Source organism: Trachurus japonicus, chromosome 22 (genome assembly GCF_045865225.1).
Source record: "Trachurus japonicus isolate A0001 chromosome 22, Traja_1.0".
NCBI classification, from domain to species: Eukaryota; Metazoa; Chordata; class Actinopteri; order Carangiformes; family Carangidae; genus Trachurus; species Trachurus japonicus.
Genome location: NC_140928.1, coordinates 8,385,427 through 8,403,125, shown reverse-complemented (window position 1 = coordinate 8,403,125; position 17,699 = coordinate 8,385,427). Strand labels below are relative to the sequence as shown.

At 43.2% G+C, this 17,699-nt stretch overlaps 1 protein-coding gene across 1 annotated transcript in view; it reads right to left on the bottom strand.

The window, feature by feature from the left end:
• grin3ba (glutamate receptor, ionotropic, N-methyl-D-aspartate 3Ba) overlaps positions 1–17,699 on the bottom strand; it is a 67,881-nt gene that overhangs the window by 13,190 nt on the left and 36,992 nt on the right. Inside the window, exons 3-8 of the mRNA XM_085767183.1 lie at positions 12,486–12,982; positions 11,412–11,683; positions 10,446–10,682; positions 7,010–7,156; positions 6,536–6,681; positions 3,095–3,210 (exon numbers count right to left, since the gene is read on the bottom strand). Coding sequence (XP_085623309.1) covers positions 3,095–3,210; positions 6,536–6,681; positions 7,010–7,156; positions 10,446–10,682; positions 11,412–11,683; positions 12,486–12,982 — 1,415 coding nt within the window. The remainder of the gene's footprint in view (positions 1–3,094; positions 3,211–6,535; positions 6,682–7,009; positions 7,157–10,445; positions 10,683–11,411; positions 11,684–12,485; positions 12,983–17,699) is intronic.

The following is a 17,699-nucleotide window of genomic DNA, read 5'->3' as shown; positions in this document are numbered from 1 at the left end:
CTGACCACAAACCCCCTATATTAATCCTGCCTGCATCCTCACATGGACCAAATAACACTTATTCTCATTCTTTCCTCCTTCCATTTCCTCTCTCTCTCTCTCTCTCGCTCTCTCTTGCTTGCTTTCTTTCTCTGTCTTCTCTCCCCCTCCCTCACTCCATCTGCTTGGGGTGAAGGTTTGTCTTGATTAGGGGGACTCTGTTGGCTGGCTCTTTTATCACTCGCTGTGCAGAAAGGCGCAAACTGGCAGTGGGCAAATGAAAGCCCTCTATCTCCTCTGGTGCTCAACTCCCACCTCGCTCACCCCCTACACTGGCACTCCCTTTCTTTACCTTTGTTGTTCTTTTCTTACTTAAACTTTGTTTTTTTGTTTTTTGTTTTTTTTAAATCTCATATGCTACCTGCCTCCCCCCCTCTTATGTTTTTTTCCCTCACATTTCCTGTCTGGACCATTTCCTGCTCTTTCTTGCTCTACTTTATTTAGGCTTATTGAGTTATTCACTCCCCATCTTCTCTGTCCTCACACAGCCTGTGCAGGGGAATATAGCTACTAACGTCTGTGCAGAGTCCTCACCTGCGTTTTCATGCAGACAATGAGTCAAGTGGCCATCAAACCGACCCACTCTACATACAAATGAAACCGGCTTTCTCAGCCTCGCAGTCGTGAGTAACACCACGGCGGAGTCTCTCGCCTCGTTTTGTCTCGTACAGTCAGAAACAGTGGTAGAAAGTCTCCAGTGAACAAGAGCTGTACAGTGAGAAGGGAATGTGGGAGCGGGGTCTTTCTGAGGCTCTGCTGCGAGTGCTTTTGAGTTTGCATCAAAGTTGGTGTTTGGTCCCTTGCGGCACCCTTACTAGTTTTTCTCTATTTACTCTCTGTGTGTGCCTGTCGCTGCACCACAAAGAGGAGAGAAGAAGGCTGAGAAACTGCACACACACACACACATGCATGCACATAAATGCAGACATGGGGACACACAATAATTCCATACCAATATAAGAGCTGAGCTTGGGTTACAGGTTAAACGCTTGATACATCCAATAAAAGTGTTCTGCCAGTGGAAATTCCACTTCAAAGTCACCTTCAGAAGGCGTATATGTGCAGATGGCATGTGACTGGAATACTGTAAACTGGCTGGAGCCTTTATTTACCTCAATGAAAGGGAGCACCAGGCTTTTATTAGAGCCAGGACATAATTTTTTCTGACAGGTCCTCGGCTGCTTTTGTTTCTAGAAGTGATACACTGCTGTTCTGCAGAAAACCTTCATTGTATTATGGGTTCACAGCATACACTTAAGGAAACTACTACATCTACCGCAACCTCTGCTACTCGTGCAATGCATTAATCTGGCCATAATAGTTGTGCAATTGATCAAAAAAACATGATTTAGTGCTGGTAATTCACACAATGGTAATTAGTCTTGTAACCAAAGCAGAATCAAATAGGAGCTCATTGACTTTCTGACTTATTGACTAGCAAACAGAAGCAGGACTCTTGTGATGCAAGTTGCAATTACGTTTGCCCAAGAGGTTAAGGATTTCATGTCAGTGCTAGTTGCAGGATATTGTGTCTGTAGTCAGAACACATGGGACAGCCTATTCCTCTACATAATCTTTTGGCACCTGTGTGCACAGGTTGCCAAAGATGCTGAAGAAGGATGGAGTGATGGATGGAAACAAAACAGTGGAAAATTCAACATTGTTAAATATAAAAGCATGACAGCTGTGTAAAGTGTTTGTTGCAGGCTCCTTGGCTCTGTTTTGTGCCTTCTCCGTGCTTGCTACGGTTCATATGGTGCTTTTAGTTTGAAAGAAATGCCATCCCTTTTGAATGGAAAACTGTCTCCTTCAAGAATAACACTAGAACACACACAAAAAAATCAGAGCTCTCGAAAGTACTACATGGACATTCATGCAGCAACAAACAAGAACTTGAGTATCAAATAATAACCTCCCCGCATGCAGCATTAGCAGTTTTTGCCCGGCAGTGGATCTGTCTCTACACTTCACGACTGTGTTGTGTAGTCCAACCTGTGAGTGATAAGTCCAAAGTGTTCCGACCGGCCATCGCTGTTAATAATAGATGACTGACTACTTTTACCCTGCGGTGTTATAAGTTCATACCCTGAAACACTGTTATTCCGTCAGTCAAGGAGCTAACCACAGTATTTGATCTCCACTCTGAATGTGTGTGTGCGTGCGTGCGTGTGTTTTGTCTCTATGTGAAGATGTAGACGCATGGTGTACAATGTGAATGTGTTTGTGGATTTCTCTGTAGCAGTCTCGTTTCTGTGTTGTGTGCTTGATCACGAATCTTTTTCACACTCACATTGTGGGGACTCACTTTTCATATGAGGACAAAAAAAAAAGAAGTCCCCACAAGGTCATAATGTAAGATATTCAGACTTGGTTTTGTGGTTGAGAACATGGCTGGCTGGTGTCTGGCTGAAGGTTGGGGGGGAAGCTCTGAGTCAGACATATATAGCTGTTTGTGTTAAACAGGCTATTTGTTACTTTCTTCTGCTGTGTCTTGCGAGGAGCAGGTGCTGGTAGTGATTGTCGCTTGACAAGAGCTTTGCATTGTGCTTAGAGGACGAGAGGTTCCAATACACCTCTCCGTCTGCAGGACAGATTGTGGGCTGCGGTGGGTTTCTATCGGAAACTGATGAGACATATTGGGGCTAGCAGATTAGCATTGCAGGGAAAAAAAAAAAAAGACAAGAGCTAACCTTGCCATTGCTTTTCCACTTCTCTGGAGACAGGTTCTTGGCAAATAAAAGAATGAAGTCTGGTGCTAAACTGAACTGACTGATAACAAAACAGCCATTAATGGCAATGCTGGCTATGTAGCAATAGCAAAAAATTACAAATACCTCCTCTAAAGTCTGAGTGAACAAGACGGCTAATTTGATTTATAGAACACTTTTCAAATGAGTGATATAAAGTGCTTTGCAGAGAGGTGGAGGTGGAGGGGGTGGGGGTTGAGTTTTGAGATCATTTTAAAAAATGCCCTCAGGGGATGACTTCGAGTTAATTTGATCTCAATACAAGTGTGTGTGTAATTGTGTGTGTGTGTGTGTGTGTGTGTGTGTACCTTCAATAGCGAACGGTTTCCCCACAGTGAGCAGTTTGCACTCTGCATCAATAGAGACCTCAAAGTCCAGGAGGGCTTTATCCATGATGAACGCATCCAGGGCAGGAGGATCTGTCCTTCACCACCAACACACACACACAGACACACACACACGCACATCAGAGGAAATGGAGAAGCATTAATTAAATACAATTAACCTCAAACTTTTGTAGACCAGTAAATCTGACTTACTTCCCCGGATTTTCTCAGACTTGTACAGGAACCTTGTACTTTGGCTGTCATCCTACTTTGTCATTTATACAGAGGATGAGATTAACTACATTCTAATACACTGTGTAAACACATACATCATTACCTAAACCAACAGCCTCTGTGGCACACTGATAAGGCATTACACACTCCCGAAGACTCTCCCTACTCCCGCTATATCGATCCAATTGACCTTAATTGACCCCTAATTACAGACGGTGCCTCTGCTGTTGACCACGGCCGGTAGAAGATTCAGGATACAAAGTGAAAAACTCATTAGATTTGAATAATACACTTATACGCACAAACTGAGCGATAAAGAAGAAAAGATGCACTTTTGTTGACACGCACGCCCAGACATCCAAATCTACAAACAAACTCAGTTACACGCACATTTGCGCACAGACACATTCGCATACACCAAATTTAAATGTCAGCCAGATAAACAAGTATAAATGCATGTACTGGTTCGAAGCACACTCGCACACGCGCATAAATAGTCAATCTAATGGGGAAGCCAAACCAGCCTGATCAAATTACCTGAAACTTCTTGTTATTCAGGACGTTTGCTGCTGAACAAAAGGTTGACTTTACAAAGTCTTTGCTCTGCTGGCAAAGCAGGAAAGTCTGTTTTTCTCTGTCTAGACCTGTCAAACAGGAGGCACAGGGGGGAAGGGAGGGGACAGACACTTCTTTTGGGACTAAAGAGGGTCGCAAGTTATCTGATGCCTGGCCCTGGAGTTGTGTTTGTGTGTGTGAGGATGCATCACACTTGGCATGAAAGTGTATAGGCACGACTGCAAGTTGTAAGCACTTGTCTAGGTATGTGCTTAAGCTTGCATTATTTCCTCTGAGCCAGTACATTAATGTGCAGCTGCATATGTAGCCTCCAGCGTTCTCTCACCAGGAGAAGGTTTTTTTCTGTCTAAGATTTGAGTGCAGTATTGGGGTCAGTAGTTCTGCCAACACAGTATTTTACAGCCTCACTCTGGTTCCCTGCACTGCTGTGACTTCCACTTCTGCCTTGCCGCGCTCGCAAACAAACGCTCCCTTCATCTACCGCGTTCTCATCCTCTTTCTCTGAACAAGCGCTTTGTATCTTCCCACTTGTACCACTAAGTCAGCACATGCACTATCTCAGCATCTCTGCGGGCGCTCTATGGAGGAGGCATTGTGTCTGGGAAGCATATGTGGTTATACGGTAGCTGTGAGTTGTGTTTGCTGTGTGTGTGTATCTGTGCTTGGGTAAACCATAGTTTGCATATTATGATTTATTCAGCATATCTGAATTCAAATTGTGTAACATAACTAACTGAGCTCTATATGTGTCGTACCTGAATATTTCCATTTCAATATATTTTGATTAGTTACAGAAGAAGATTACATGCATGAGTAAAATCTAGTTCCATCTTGACTGAATAAAACAGTAAAATGTGACTAACACATAAACGCATCATATAATTCAATGATATAAAACTATAATAGTACAACACACAGAGATCTCTCCCTGGATTATAAGTAGTTTTACTTTCAATAAAAGTACAGGTTGCATACGTAATGCGGGCCCTCTCCCTGTGTCGGCTGCACTTGGCTCTACCCCCTACATCACCCCCCATGTATGAAAGATATAGTGGCTGATGGATGATTGATGGGTGGATTTTGCATAATTTAAAACTTATTTTGCACATTGCAAGATTTTTTACATGTCAGATCTGAATAGTCCCTCAACCATGACTAACTTTTTAACTGCAGTCATCAAAACCAGTTATTAAAGTTATTAAACACAAGTTATTAAAATGTGGTCTGATTTAAAAAAAATATATTAAGGTAATTCCCTGCTTCCAAATTTCCTTCTGCAATGTATTAGATATGCTGTCTAACTCAGTAACATGAAGTGCCACTCCACTGAGAATGTTTTTATAATGTGACACTGTGGCACATTATCCTGTATGTTAAAAAAATAAGTAAATTAATGCAAACAAGGAAGAAGTAGAGGAAGCTAAGGCTACCTGTACTACTCAGTAGAGAAAGTGAAGATTTGACTTCTTACTCCTTACTGATCATCAAATCAAAAACCTAAGTTATGTTACAATAAAAGTTATGTGTCCAGTGACACATGTGTTATTAGCACAATCGAGACCGGTTGTAACATGAAACAGATAATAGGATCTTCTCAGCCTCTCAGGTCATGTGGTACTGTAGAAGACTAATAACTATTCCCGGAGCAAACTAAACTTGAAGAAGCATCACTTAGCTACCAGGCCCCACAGGGCCGGGCTAACAGCCAGCAAATATAAACTACCTTTAATACCAAGTTAAAGTCCTTTATTTTCTCCTTTGCCTTTGGCTGAACTTTAACCACTTACTATTATCTCAAACTACTTTCTTATTTCTCTCAAAATTGCTCCTATCCCTTAGATTTATGTTTTTTATTGTCTTGTTCTGTATCTCTCTTTTTTATGTATTATGTAAAGCACTTTCAATTGCCTTTGTGAATTAAATGTGTGATAAAAATAAACTTGCCGTGCCTCTTTGCTTTCATCTGTTCTCTATCCCCATTCGACATCCAATTCAACCACTCGTCCTCGGCCCTAATTGCATCAATTCAACACTTCATTTAAAAAAAAAAAAACCTCAGTTATTTTCCCTCATAAATTGCGTGGCCTTTTGTTAATGAAATTTATGTGATTCATACGCTTTCACCTCATTTACACTTTTGTGCTTAAATGCCTCTGGATAAGGTAGATCTCAAGCTAATGCAGGGTGTAAGTATATGCAGCTCACATAGTTATTCAAATCTCTCTCAGATGCAAGAGCAAACAACATGTTGAGTGTGGTATATGTGAGAAAACATCCACAGACGGCTCAGACACAACACTGCAGATGGAAAAAAGAAATCTGAGCAAAAATCAAAAGCAGAACTTACATTAAACTACGTATGATTTAGGAGCAAATGTAAACAACAGTCTCTCTCAGCTGGAAAACCAGAGCGTTGCATCCATAAAAAGAAACGTTTGTTCTTGTCAGTATACACAATTGTTATGCACAGTATGCATGGAAACGTAAGTGCAGAATACAGACGAGCTCAGATAGCAGATGTAAACAAGACTGAATTGTTTAGGTGCGGATTTGATTTTAATCAGAGGTCTTGTCTTGTGCATGGCGCCGTGCATGTAAGCGTTTGTGTCTTACTTTAACATGTGCACGCCTTCTGGGGTGGTGGGCTGGTTGAAGCGTCTCATGTAGTCGTGCATCTCTGGGAAACTCTTCTTCATGTAATCCTCGGCGCTGCTCTCCCTCACCGTGCCGAAACGAAAGCCCAGGGAGGGATGGTGCAGCTGGGAAGGGGGGGAAGAGGCGGGCGGCACAGGAAGGCATGGGTGGAGACAGCGGTAGAGGTGATTATAGAGCAAAGGGAGTGAGGGGGGAAAGGGGGGTGTGGATATCATGATGGGGCTCATATCAAATTCACTGTAGCCCTGAACTCCCTACAGGGTTTAGGGATATGGAAAGCGATAATCCTTCACAAATAATTCCACTCTTTACTCATTAGCTTGTCCTTGTGTAAGATTAGTTTGTGTGTACATGTAGCTGTGTCTTTGTGTGTGTGTGGTGGGTGCTGACATGCATGCAGCTGCAAGTTTGTGTCCTTGTGCGCAGTCTAACCTTGTCGTCATGTATTCCCGAGACCTGCTCGAAGGTCTTCTCCCCAACCATGACGGCGGCTAGGTTGGCAGTGTAGCTGGACAGCACCAGTAAGCAGAAGATAGCCCAAAGATTCATGAGGAAGCGCCCCGTCCAGCATTTAGGAGTCTGCAGAATGGAAATGTATCCCAAGAGTTTTAGTTGTTGTTGTTGTTGTGAAACTATTAGCATAGGAAAAATAATTAATCAGAACAAAAAGGAGCACAAACAGCAGGTCTGGATGATGTGAGAATCTAAAAATATCTCAAAGTGAAAAAGATGTCATGACGTCAAAACAAGAATTAAACTGCATGACAGCAAACAACACAGGATTCTGAGCTAACAGAGTGTATGAGGAATGAGAGCGCTGGTTAAAACAAATTAGAATACAAATGTGTGAAAAAAGGGGGGGTGCTTTCAGGTGCTGACATAAATGCACAGTCGTCCCCTAGAGGCTCCTCTCAACATCCTCTTTCTCCTCCTCTAAATTCCCAATTTAACTCCAGAATAAACGTAATCAAGTTAATCAAAACAGACCAAGGGAAGAGTTACTGCAAGAGAGCAGCGCTAACAAAGTGTGACTGTTGGTGAGACACATCAGAAATATCTTCCCATGAAATTGCTCGCCTAGGGGAATGAATCCACCTGAACACTGTGATCATTTATTTACTCCACCAATTAAAATCCACTTAACAGAAGAAAAAGAGATGAATTTCTAGTGTTTTAAAAGGTTGAGATTAATGAGACGTTAATTATACAAACAAGGTTGTAACCCATTATTGCAAAAGTGTTTGAGATGTTTTGAACTCTCAGCATAATTAGCTGGTGAGCCGAAAGAGGAGAAAGAGAGAGGGATGGCACGCTGCGCATATTACAAACACAGATTCTCCAGTAATATTTTTCTGTGTAGTGCTTTGTTGAAGATAATGATCAGGATGCCTTTGGGCACTGCAGTGCTTTATGTGTTTTCTTCAGACGGTAAGCAAAATTTCATATTGTGCTCACAAGCTAAGTGCTGATAACACGTCACTGAATGTTCCTGTTCCCCTCAGATGCTGTTGTTGTTGTTATTACGCAGGTCAAGCTTTCTGTTCAGGATGAAGTTTAGCTACACTGATAACGGGGTGAGGCAGACTTATGAAGGTGCCAGGTCAGTTATTAATTTAAGAAATAACAGGTAGGCCGTGTGATTTCAGACAAAGCCTGAGAAAAAACAGCTTCCGCTTTTGTGTTTCATTTCAGCAAGTTAGCTGACATGACTTAGCTGCTTTTTAATGTTTCTGACTTACAGCACAGACTTAGTGGCTTCAAGTCCATCTGCATCGTATGATACGGAAAAATGAAACATTTTATTTTATAGGTCCATAAATTCTAAGAAGTTTGTTACATGCCTCAGAGCTATAAAAGTTAGCTAATATATACTGTATATGTATATAGCATAATGTCCACAAATATAGGATAGACTGAATGGGGATAAGTTTCCAATATTAAATTAATGCATGAAGTAAACTTTTTAGGTTTAATTGCAGAATTTTTTTTCTGGGGCATTCATTTGTAAATCAATGCAAACTAACTACAATAACAATGTCTGTTTCCTCTAGCAGACCGCAGGGTTCTGTCCAGAAATCTATTAGGAAATAAAATAAACAAAAATATAGCATTACCAAAAATATATATATATATTATACTGCCATTTCATTGTCACACGAGCTTAGCCACTCGTTTGTATTCTCAAAGGCTATGTTTCTGCTTTTCACTCGAATAAAAGGGAGCAGCTTTTGAACCCTGATCGCTGCAGGACCGGTTTCCACAATGAGGAGAAATAATAGGGTTACACAACCGATGTAGTGCTTATTGTAAAGGTAACTGTTTTCATGTAACCTCACGCACTAAAGAAATAATGTTCAAGTACCACTGCACAAAGTGAACTAGTATAGCCGGACAGACATGTTTAATGATTACAACTTACGTTACTTATGTTCCTTGGATTTCTGCTCTTGTATTTTTGGTTTTCATCAGCATTTTCTCCAGTTGACATATTTTATGACAGACTTATTTCTCCAGGTGGCCTTAATCTCATTACATTTTTGACTCTCCGGTGAAGGTTTAGAAATCCCCACAGCATAAATAAACTTGACTGCTCGGCTTTGACCCGGCACACAGAGGTTCAGAGAGCCGCTCAAGGACATTTTAACAGGTCATAAGGCTGCTAATGAACACAACCTGTTAATTGACACATTGCCAGTTGCAAGAATCAAACCTGTGACCTTTCAATTATGGGAAGGTCTGTCTAATCACTTGGCCTCTGTTCCACTGAAGTCATTTTGCACTGCTTCCTTTAGGGACAAAATGTGATTATGCGCTTCGCTTGTATAGAAAAATTACAGTGGGGTGGTTGCCCACAAAGTGGCACGACAGGCAGGATAGGCAGGAATAATTTACGCAAATAATGTCTCGGATATTTATCTGAATGTGCTGCATGGAAATGTGAGGCGACCATAAGCTATCACAGTGATGGATTCATGCACAGTATGTTGCTGTTTAAAAAAAAAACAAAGATAGGAGGGGATACAGTTGTTTTTCATCGCCATTGTGTGACTGTGGATGTTGCGTGATCAGTCAATTCTGACAACCTCTAAAGAATACTGTTACTGCAAAGGTTATTTTCATTATCTTTACACAAATGACATGCAGTATTTATTCATATAAACAATTGCCTAACTGTGAGGATTTGACTTCACGCAGCCATCATATTTCTCTCTCATAGGAACCCTTGTTTCCTACCCCTCCAACTTTTACCCACCCACTTGCCCCCTCCCCTTCCCATCATCCGGTGTCTGCCCACCTCCATGGCACCCTCATTCTGTTGCTTTTCTCGTCACTGCTTACCCACTTACCCTTATAACCCTATCTCGCCATCTCTCACTCAACCTCCCTATTACCTTCTTTTAGAAGCCCATTTTCTGATGTACACTTTCACCTTTTTACCCCCTCCCCCCACCGGCCTTCTCCCCCCCCTCTGCCTTCTTGTTTTCAACTTTGTGTCTGACTACTTCGGGGAATTAACCTCTACTCGCTCCCTCTTTTCCCACCTTCATCTATCCCCATCATCCTCGCCATAACTCCTTCAATCTCTGTCAGCCCACTTACCCTTTCGCCTCTCCCTCCCTCCATGTGCATTATCCTCCCTGTACCGCTCTACTTCATCACTGCCTACCTTCTTAACCTCTCTCCTATCTATCTTTTCGCATGCTTGGCCATCTCTATCATATTTCACAATGCCTCCTTCCCCCCTCACTCTCAACTTGCCCTCACTGTTTGTGTGGTCTCTGCCCTCTTCCCTCTCTCTGCAATTTCTAATCACTTCCCCTCCCGGCCTGATGCCCATTTATCACAAAAAACAATAGAGCTACTATACCTTGGTGGCGACAGTGCGTCCGAACAGTATGGCGTAGCAGAGATTGAGGGCTGAGGAGTAGGAAAACACGCGCAGCCTGTTCCTTCCGTGGGGGGTCATGCCGAAGGGGCTGTTCCACTCGTACAAGGTGAGGAAGAGCGCGGTGAGGTGCAGCGTGACGAAGATGCCCACCCACATGGACCAGTGCAGAGGCCACATGAAGGCTCCGATGGGAGCTGCAGTGTCTCGACTACGAACCTGGTGGGTCATAAAGAAACACCTGTGCAAGAGACGGGCTTGATACGGACGATTACTATCTGCACATTATGTGCAACACTGATTGATATCAGCATGCGGTCTGTAGCATCTAGTAGACTTCTCTTTAACTCTCCAAGGCATAATTAGTTTTTTTCTTTAAATTGTGCACATTGTTTTGTGCAATTCATCATTTTTGCAGGGACAAGAAATCACTTTTTCAAATGATGGAGTTCTCATTTTCAAATGGAACTGTATTGTCAGATCATATTATGCATTGCAGTTTGTCAGCCGCAGAGGGAGATGTTAACAAATCAAAGAATAACTGCAGCATGTTGGAGGAATCTGCTAAGACGGCTCCACAAAATGCCTCTCAAACTCATTATACGCTCTTAGACTGGCTCACATATTGAACTTTCATAATTAACGTGCCCACTGAAAACTCAGCAAACTAATTATTCCCCAACTAATGATCTCGAGTTGCTCACCAGAAGACTGGGCGAGCGGGGCAGAAGGGCAAAATTAAGTAGTTGCAGACTGTATCGTCAAGTCGTACTGGAATAGTGTCAGGCACAGAGAGAACGAGATTGAAGAATCAAAGTAACACTGAGACCCGCAACGCCGCCACTGACTCACAGTACAGAATATTTTCAGAACATGCCCCGTGTCGTCTGCGGGCATTAAAATGCAAACTCAAAAGCTCAAACTAATGATGACTTTGGGCCATCGTACCAGAATGCCCAGGCTGGTGGAGTAGAAGGGCGAGGTGAAATCGATGACTCTGCTCCTGGCAGAATTGATGGAAAAAGAGGTGACAGCCATGTCAGCGGTTCCACTCAGCAGATCCCCGACCAGCCCCGTCCAGCGTCCTGTCCCGCTCATCGCCCCGTACTTCCCGTCTCCCACAATGTAGAGGTCGAAGGTGAAGCCCATGTCTTCTGCAAGTTTTTCCAACAAGTCGATGCAGTAGCCATAGCAGCACTTCCTGAGGTCGTCCGGCAGGTCTGAAGTGGAAAGAAGGGGTGACGATGAATTTTTTATCAATCCAGGTATTCATGTACATGCCTTGGAAATGTACAGTAAAGGGGTAGGGGTTACTTCTGGGAATTTGTCCATGGATCATGGAAAAATATTGATGGATCCTCACAGCACATCTCAGCTCATGTGTTTTTAATTAGCATAGTGTCCAGGATGGATAAACATGGAGTAACATTAAAGAGAAAAATGTAACAACCCTTGGGAAAATAAGTCGTGTCAGCGAGATGGAGACGCTATAATATCAATTTTTACACTTTTGGCCATTTTAGTTTTTCTGGCAAAACCTTTTTTGCAATGAGAGAGACCATCTGCTGATTCAAGTTAAAGAAAGTTAGAGAGTTTGATATTTGTTGCTATTCAGTAGGGTGCATGTATTCTACACTTAATAGTTGTTATTCAGACATATAGTAGCTGGCCTTTCTTTGACACTGTTGTCTTGATCTCTTATTGATTTCAAGACTTTAATCCTCTTCATTCAAAAAAACGAAGATGTAGCTATGCAACCAAGCCCTTGAGATTGCGCCTGGTATTTTTTGAACCGGACTGACTAGCCATGATCCCTTATTGATTTTACTACTAGAACCTACTTTAGTCTTAAGGAGGAGGAGTGCAGGTTCGGCCAGTTACATAGCAATGAGTTCTAGGCCAAAAGGTCTCAGACATAACATTTGAGAAGCTTCAACTTAACATAAAGAATTTATATCAGGTGTATTTCCGAGTCTAACGGTGAACCGGTACGTCACCGTGAAGTGCCAAAGGAAAACTTACCATTGCCCTCTGACTCTGAAGCAGTGCTGTTCGGGTTGTGCAGCTGGTTGAAGAGGCTCTGGATGATGTCGGACCGGTTGGTTCTGGGGTCCAGGCAAAGCTGCCCAGCCGGACACAATCCGTCCTCGTCCACTTCCCGCGTGAAAACAAACGGGTGCTCCACAAGTGTCACCACGCGTAGGCGATGTCCCTCGACAGAGAGTCCCGGCCTCCAACGTCCTCCGTTGTTGCTGTCGCCCTGGCCGTCCCCTCCCCTCACCCCGGCACCGAGACCCTGTCCTTGGCTGCTCCCGAACCCACCCACCAGCCCTAGGATCCCTCCCTCTAATACCAGTCTGCCCCGGGTCCACTGGCCTACGGTAACCCAGGCTGGCTGGCCCAGAGCGCCCCTCTTCAGACTCCACACGTGGAACAGCTGGGAGGACAGGACCCGAGAGAGGCCGGCGTCCACCTGGATCAGGCCCGTGGCTCCAGTGAAGGAAGTGTTAGAGAGAAATCTTATGGGACAGAGAGAGATACAGGACAATAAGTGGGGAGAAAAAAAATGCAATATTCATGTTGTGGTGTTGTACTTTAGAATTGTAACCTACAATCATGCTCTAGGCAAAACCAGACAGATGGGGAAAAAAAAAAAAAAACAGGGAAAAAGCAAGAAAAAAGTTACAAACGGTGTTGCAGACAGGCATGGTCTGGCTGTGCAGCTTTAGCAAGCCTAGTGTCAGATGGGTAATTGCATCTCCCAGAAAGTCATAATTAAAAGTTAATGCAGTGCAGAAAGGGTCTCCTCCTATCTACGAGTCCATACAGACAGTCATTGCTATTCACCTCACTTGCCTGGTGACCCGCATTGGTCTTTACGGTGGAATATATTAGGGAGAGCAATCCCCGTACGCTCATAAATCTGCCCTGGCCTCTTGAACCATGCCAGGATTGTTAGCTCATGTCTTAGCATTTGATCATGTGGACATCGCCAGGTGACATCTCGATGTGAAGCCATACTAGTGCTGTTTGATCATGTCTTGATTAGTGAGGGATTGTCATGGAGGTCGTTGTAAATCGTAAAGCGTTGTTTAAATGTTAACGTATGCAGGGATCATTGCAGTGGGCCATGTGTTGAACCGTGTAGGGACTGTTGATTGCGTCTCGGGGTCAAGGATAGAAATGGCAAGTTTTCTTTCCTGTTAATGGAAAAAGGTTGGTCAACCCTCTACTATAGAGCACAGAAATAGCATTTTCTCTCTCTCTCTCCCTCCTTGTTTTAGTCTTTCTTTTTTTGTCTCCAGCCCTCATCTCCAAGTTATATGAATTGATGAGCAAAGATAACGGCCGCTGCGGAACTTTCTCCATTAAATCTGGGATATGCAAAGGAAAATTAAATGACTAAATTGGCCATGAGGGTCATTAACCTAAACCTCCGAGCCTAGATTGTGCTAAAAGCTTTTCTGAACCGCACAGAATGAACACAATACGTGGATGCGTGTCAGGATTTGCTTATTCACCTTATGCTTATGTTAACTGCCTTCATTTTTTACATAGTGATTTACCACAACAGCGCGATATCAATTCATAAACCCATTCCTTGCACCATAATTCCCAAGAACCTGATTAAAAATGACTCTGATTTGAAAGTCATTCCTATCCTATTCCACGTTAACTTATGTTTCCTCATCAGCGGCTCCCTCTTTCTCTTCGACCATAAAGCGGAAGTGCTAGCCTTGCCTTGAGCTGAAATCACTCATGGTAATAGCGGGGCTGAATCATCATATCCCATAGACAGCAGATTCATCAAGCCAACCCACTCCAGACTCATATACTATAGTGTAATGGCTGCGGCTGGCCACCACTGGTGGAGTTTATGAAAAAATTAACCATAAGCTTCACTTTACATCTGTTATAGGCAGAGAAAAGCAATGCACTCCCCCTCCTCCTCTTACCACAGTTTGTGACATTTTTGGATTCATGCCCAGAAGAGAAGAACCTGAGATAGGGGAGTGAGATAACATACAGATGAGAGCAAAGGGTGTGAAGCGTATGGCATATTTTCAAACAGCTCCTTTTTAGTTATGGGTTCTTTGTTGTTTGCCGTTGTTGTTGTGTTGCTCTAGACCAGAAGCTGCATTTAAAGAATGACTGTGGCTGTCAAAGCAGGTTGATAAGTCAGCCAAGCGGTGTCAGAGAGGGATGGCTTCCTCTCACTAACACCTGGCCCCAGTTTACTCAGTAAATGTCAGCAGAGTGGCCGGTAAATGATGACTCTATAAGAGAGTCCCAGGCATGTGTCGCACTCTCTTATCACTCCATCTCCTTTTAGTTTGGAGGAAAGTTTACTCCCTCTGTCTATGTCTGCCTGTCTGGGGGGGAGGGGGGGATGATACGAGGCTCGCTTGTTTCAGTGGTTTTAATCTCTTCAGGGAAGATAGAATCAGCGTGGCAGCTGTGTCGAGTGAGATGGCACTGACTGGCAGATCTCACTCTGATAACAACAACCCTCCGATCTATTTCCCTCCCTTCTTTCCTTTTGTCTCCTCCTTCACATCCTTTTTCCAAACAAGTTTCTCCTTCCTTTTCTTTGACTTTATTCCTATTTTCCTTTTTTTTTTTTTTTTTCAAAAAGCTATTTCCTACTTCCTTTGTCTTTCATCTGTTTTGTCTTTGGGAACTTTCTCCAATTGTGTTTTTGGGAATAAGTACCCAGGGATTTTTTTTTTATTCTGGACATTCGGGAGAACTACATCAAAAGTGGCTATAGTTTCTCATAGTTAGCTCTATCCTCATTGTGCCAGTGCTTTGAATTGGAAACAGTAATATTGTGTGCCCCCCTCATACACCTTCCTCTCTCACCCCATATCTCCAGACATCCCCTCTCCCTCCCTGCCTTTGCTGCTCTGTCCCTTGGGCATTGAGCTGTTAATTGCCTTTTCCATGTGGAAGTCTCTCACTTCCTTCAGCTTTGTTAGGGCTCTCTGGAGCAGTGGCATGTCGGGCTGTTGCAGAGGGGGGGATAAGAATCAGGCTGTACACTGGAGGGCAAAGAAGTATAACTGGACTGGTTTGAATATTGCGATAGAATGACCTCTTTTATCAGCCTCTCACAGGCCAGGGACAAAGGTCATTGATACCATATTGTGGCGAACTCCATTATAAATAGGCCATTCTGATAGTGTAGACAGTGTCCTAATTGGCCTGCCACAGAAAGATTGTAGCTTCCCCTGGTGTCCTTATGAAGTCTGAGTCAGTTTAAAAGCACAACTTGTTGTTAGATTGTTAACATTATAAGAAGTTTTAAGGGGAACTATGCAAGTCTGGTCGCTTTTCCGCTGTTTTGCTAACTCTCCTCTCATCCATGTGCATTTGTTTACAATGAAGACAGTGAAAAATCAATACACGGAGCGGCGGATAACATTACATAATATAAACGATGTTACAACGTGTGTATTTATGTCGTTTTAACCGTCATAAACAAAAGATTGCCGGTTACGGAGTGTGTTTGTGTCACAGTGAGCAGAGATGAGAGCTGGGACACCGGGACGGCGAACGAGTAACTACAGTAACTGATGCCGAAAGGTTGGTTTTCAGCCGTGAGACGCCAGGAAGGCAGAGAGCCTCCGTTCTCACTCATAACAAGTCACAAGTCATGTACAGTAGTTAACTATCACAATTAGTCAGAAGCTTTTTAATTAAGGTAAAAATGTAGCATAGCCACGGGAGAAATCCTGCTCCTCTTTAACGGCACGGAGCTTTGTAAGGCTGCACCACGGTGGTGTTTTGCAAGAGATCAACGGTGTTGTTACAAATCAACCAGAGTGGTAAGTTAACGCAAAAAGTGCACGGCAATGCAACCAAGAGTTATTGAGATATTTCACTTCAAAAAAAGTCATAAACGTCGACCTCATGGTGGCACCGGAGGAAAAGTAGGGGTATTAGCAAATAGTCGGCTTCATCCTCCATGGACCATTAACGTCTGTACACAATTTCAAAGTCAATCCATTCTACAGCTGTTGAAATATTTTAGTCTGGGCTTAAGTGGTTCGCAGGCTGACTGACAGACATCTCCATCCATTAATCTACGTTGCAAGCGTGGCTAAAAATTAGCACTTTCATCACATTAAACCTATTAAACCGTTTTTTCACTCTAATAACGGATGTCCAATAATGTCCTTTTCAAACACGGCTCCCTCTCCACTTGTTTTAGCCTCTGGCCCTCCATGCCAAATGGTTCTGGCATCCTGGTGTTCAGTTAAACTGCAGAAGGAGGAAACACCCAGAGTCCAGCTCGTGATAATGTGGGTATCACTGATCACTCTCGGCTGGCAGGAACTGTGTGTGTTCAATATCGCGCCGCGGGTTCAACTCAAACCACAAATCCACTGATGCCACGCGACCACAGGAGTTGCTGTTTTATCTGAAAAATACTCATATCAACTGACAGAAGAGAAACATTTCACTGAGTGAGTGAGTTTGAGGCTTGAGTTTGGTGCTTCAGTGCAATACTCCATATCTGCCACATATGAAGCTTTAGAGAAGTCATAAAGTGTGCGAGTGACTTTTTTTTCTGTCTACAAATGTGAAGATTTCACTTTTTTCTGCTATAAGTGAAAAACGTTTAAGGTTAAATATGTATTTCAATATGTGTTTTTTATTTTATTTTTTTTATTCCTGCTTGTGCATCTGTTATCACGGAGCGCACCTTGACACAACCCGTGAAAGCTGTCAGAGGCCTTTTTAGAAAAGCTGCAGGGATTCAAGCGGCAGCAGCGGTAACAGCAAAGAGAAACAGATAAAACCCTCTGGTGTCAGTCTGTGAATCTGTATGCCATAAAGACTTCCTCCACACCCCCCAGTATGACAGCACTGTTCAGAAGTAGCCACCCCCACGGTGCAGAGGACGGGAAAGGGCAGCAACTGGAGCGTACAGTGGCACAAGTGGAGCCAGCAAAAAGTTGAAAAACTAATGACCTTACAGACATTTAGTGTGACCAGATGAACTTAATTGCAGTTTGTCAGTGTCATCCATGGATCAGCTGATGAATGAAAAATGTGTACACTTTTTCTGACCTTGTCCAAGCATTATAGCCCCCCCAGGAATCACTTTTGAAAGAGAAATGGGTTGGACTGCTAGCTGCAGGTGACAAAGAGACTGTTTACCACTGCTAATCCTGTGTCGCCTACAGCAATATATTTCATTTTTAGGGGACGTTTCTCAATCATCTACTC